At 50.5% G+C, this 3,625-nt stretch overlaps 1 protein-coding gene across 1 annotated transcript; it reads right to left on the bottom strand.

Annotated features, from left to right (window-relative positions):
* Nucleotides 1-1,076: 1,076 nt before the first annotated feature.
* Nucleotides 1,077-3,086, bottom strand: LOC127640272 (uncharacterized). The gene has a single exon (XM_052122727.1). It carries the CDS (start codon nucleotides 3,084-3,086, stop codon nucleotides 1,077-1,079), a length of 2,010 nt encoding a protein of 669 aa, XP_051978687.1.
* Nucleotides 3,087-3,625: the final 539 nt, after the last annotated feature.

Raw genomic sequence — 3,625 nt, 5'->3', positions numbered from 1 at the left:
ATAGTAAAAAGTTTTCTCACTCACACTTACAGCTCTGGAAAGAATTAAGAGACCGCTGCAAAATTATTAGTTTCTCTGGATTTACTATTTATATGTATGTGTTTGAGTAAAATAATAAAAAAAAATGATTCATTCTATAAAGTACTGACAACATTTCTGCCAAATTCCAAATAAAAATACTGTCATTTTGAGTATTTACTGCAGAAAATGACAACTGGTCTAAATAACAAAAAAGATCAGACCTTGAATAATGCAAAGAAAACAAGTTCATATTCATTATAAACAACAAAATACTAATGTTTTAACTAAGGAAGAGTTCAGAAATAAATATTTGGTGGAATAACCTTGATTTTCAATCACAGCTTTCATGCATCTTGGCATGCTCTCTGCCTGTCTTTCACATTGCTGTTGGGTGACTTTTTGCCACTCCTGGCGCAAAACAATAGGTTACTATCGTAACCCCGGTTCTCTGAAACATCGAGTGGAGAGATCCCCCTATGGGAAGGGCATCCGCACCTGACCTCTGCAGAAGCATCCAATTGCACCAAGTCTGGCCTGACAGACAGAAGCGCGTGTCCAATGCTCGGTAAGGGACCCGCCCCTTACCAAGTGCATAAAACACTCGTACGCGCTATCTTACCTCAGTGAGCATATTCGCTTCTCGTGCAGCAAGCGGGGCAAGCTTGGTGGATCTCTCCACTCGATGTTTCAGAGAACCGGGGTTACGATAGTAACCTATTGTTCTCTTTCATCATCTCGTGTTCGAGATCCACCTATGGGAGATATGGACAGCTCCCCGATTGCCCAATACACTACAATGAGGCCCTGAAAGCCAGAGGACGGTCCCTCGAAAGGCGGTGCATGACACGTCACACGGAAACCACCCCACAAAGTGAGGAAGCCACTTTAGCAACAAAGAATAGCATATGGTAACATGCATTCGTGAATAAACCTGACCGCACTCTCATGGTGAATATATGGTGGCAGGTGTAGAGTAGAAACATGCTTAGTGACTTTAAAGTGCTGGACTAGGCAGCCCAGACTTAAGGAGGGGTGGAGGGCCTAAGAGCACAAAGCTACAAAGATCCGACACCCACGACAGAATGAGCTACCGGGGTTCTGGTGACATCTAGCCGGTAGAATCTGGCAAACGTATGGGGAGAGGCCCAGCTTGCAGCGGCACATATGTCCTGCAAAGAGACTCCCTTAAATAGAGCCCAAGAGGCAGCCATACCTCTAGTGGAGTGAGCTCTGATGCCCTCTGGGGGCTGCACTCCCTTTGATTCATATGCCAAAGATATAGCTTCCACAAGCCAATGAGAAAGGCGTTGCTTGGAAATGGGGTTCCCTGAGTGCGGGGGGTCCCAAGAGATGAAAAGCTGGTCGCTTTTTCTAAACGAGCTGGTCCTGTCTAAGTATGCCCGCAGGGCACGTACAGGACACAAAGCGTTCAACCTCTGATCCTCTGTGGAGGAGAAAGGAGCTGGGTGGAACGCGGAGAGCTCAATCACCTCACACGTGAATGCCGGGAAGCATTTTGGCATAAAGGCCGGGTTGGGCCTGAGAAAAACCTTATCTCCACTGAGAGAGAATTTAGTGCATGAGGGATGAACAGAGAGTGCATGCATATCACTGATCCACTTGGCAGATGCCAAGGCCAGGAGCAAAGCTGTCTTGAAAGACAAATTCTTACGGGAAATACTCCCCAGGGGCTCAAATGGCTGTTGAGACATTGCGTCCAGCACCATGGAGAGGTCCCATTCAGGAACGACTCTCCTGGGGACTGGAAGAGAGCGGCGTGCGCCCTTCATAAACCTACGAATAAGGGGGTGTTGCCCCACCGTAGCGCTGTCGAACCCCACATGACATGCAGCGATAGCCGCTAAATAGACCTTAATAGTGGAAAAGGATCTTCCCTTTTCCATAAGGTCCTGCAAAAAGCATAAGATGTCGGTGATTGAGCACTGATATGACGTTACCCGTCGCCCTTCACACCACTCTTCGAACACACGCCACTTACAGTCGTAAAGAGACCGTGTCGAAGAGGCTCTGGCACACTGAATGGTGGCCACAACACGTGGGGGGAGCCCCAATGTGTTTAAGTTGGCCCTCTCACGGGCCAGGCCCAGAGGGCCACCCTGTCCGGGTGTGGGTGATAAATTTCCCCGTTCGCTTGAGACAAAAGGTCTGTGCGAAGTGGGAGGGGCCATGGCTGGGCATACAGCAGAGGGATAACCTCTGAGAGCCACGGCGCCTTGGGCCACCTGGGAGCTATCAAAATCATGGTCAAGCTCTGTTCCCTCACCCTGGCCAGAGACGGCGTTATGAGGCAAAGGGGAGGAAATGCATAAAGCAGCACGTTGGGCCACGGGTGGGCCAGTGCGTCCACGCCGAGGGGGGCGTCCTCGTCCCGTAGCGAGAAGAACATAGGGCGAGGCGAAGAGATCTACGGTTGGCTGGCCGAACCTCCTCCACAGTAGACACACTATCTGAGGATGGAGGCGCCAGTCTCCGTAGAGCGGGTTTCCCCTTGACAAGAGGTCTGCGCCCCTGTTCAGTATGCCCGGGACATGGGTCGCCCGTAACGACAGGAAGTGCCGCCTGCTCCATACTAACAGCCTGTGAGCGAGAGCATGCAGCTTGGAGGAGCGCATCCCCCCCTGGCGGTTGATATATGCTACAGCTGTCATGTTGTCGCAGCGCACCAGCACATGATGCCCCTGCACGCGGGGCAGAAAGTGATTCAGAGCCTTCCACACAGTGAGGAGCTCTAAATAATTTATATGGGCTGAGTGAAGTGTGCTTGGCCACACACCATTCACTGTTCTGCCCTCTTGCGTGGCTCCCCATCCTGTTAAGGACGCATCTGTCGTCACTACTTTCCGCAGCATAATCGCCCCGAGAGGGGTCCCATGCGCGTAGAACTCTGCGTTCCTCCAGTGGCGCAGCGCTGCTGTGCACGAGCGCGTCACTGTGACAGAGCGGCGGAGATTGCTTAAAGGGCTGAGATGAAGAGTTAAAACCCACTTCATGAACGCCCTCATTCTCAGAAGGCCCAAAGGCAGGACATGTATAGCCGCAGCCATAAGACCCTGTAGCCTGAGACATGCGCGATAAAGTATTCTCGTTCCTTCTTTGAATTGTGAGAGGCAATTCATTAAGGAGAGAACGCGCTCTTGTGAGAGACGCGCGCGCATTGTAACCGAATTCAGCTCCAGACCCAGAAAAGTAACTCTCTGCGCCGGAGTGAAATTGCTCTTGCTCACGTTCACTCTGAAGCCGAGCGCTGTGATGTGAGCGAGCACACGGGCAGTGTTTTGCAATACGATCTCTCTCGAATCGGCTATAATCAGCCAATCGTCTATGTAAGTCAGGATTTTGAGCCCCGCTATTCTCAGCGGGGCTAACCCTGCTTCCGCACACGTACAAAACACTCTTGGACTGAGTGCTAGGCCAAATGGAAGCACTGTAAATTCGTAACATATGCCTTGGAAGGCGAAACGAAGAAACTTCCTGTGTGGCGGGTAAATGTTGATTTGAAAAAACGCATCTTTCAGATCGATTGACGTGAACCAATCGCTCTGTTTTATTGCACGAGAGAGAACGTTGTGGGTTAACATTCCGA

This window comes from Xyrauchen texanus, chromosome 49 (assembly GCF_025860055.1).
Source record: "Xyrauchen texanus isolate HMW12.3.18 chromosome 49, RBS_HiC_50CHRs, whole genome shotgun sequence".
NCBI classification, from domain to species: Eukaryota; Metazoa; Chordata; class Actinopteri; order Cypriniformes; family Catostomidae; genus Xyrauchen; species Xyrauchen texanus.
This window is presented reverse-complemented; position numbering and strand designations above follow the sequence as displayed.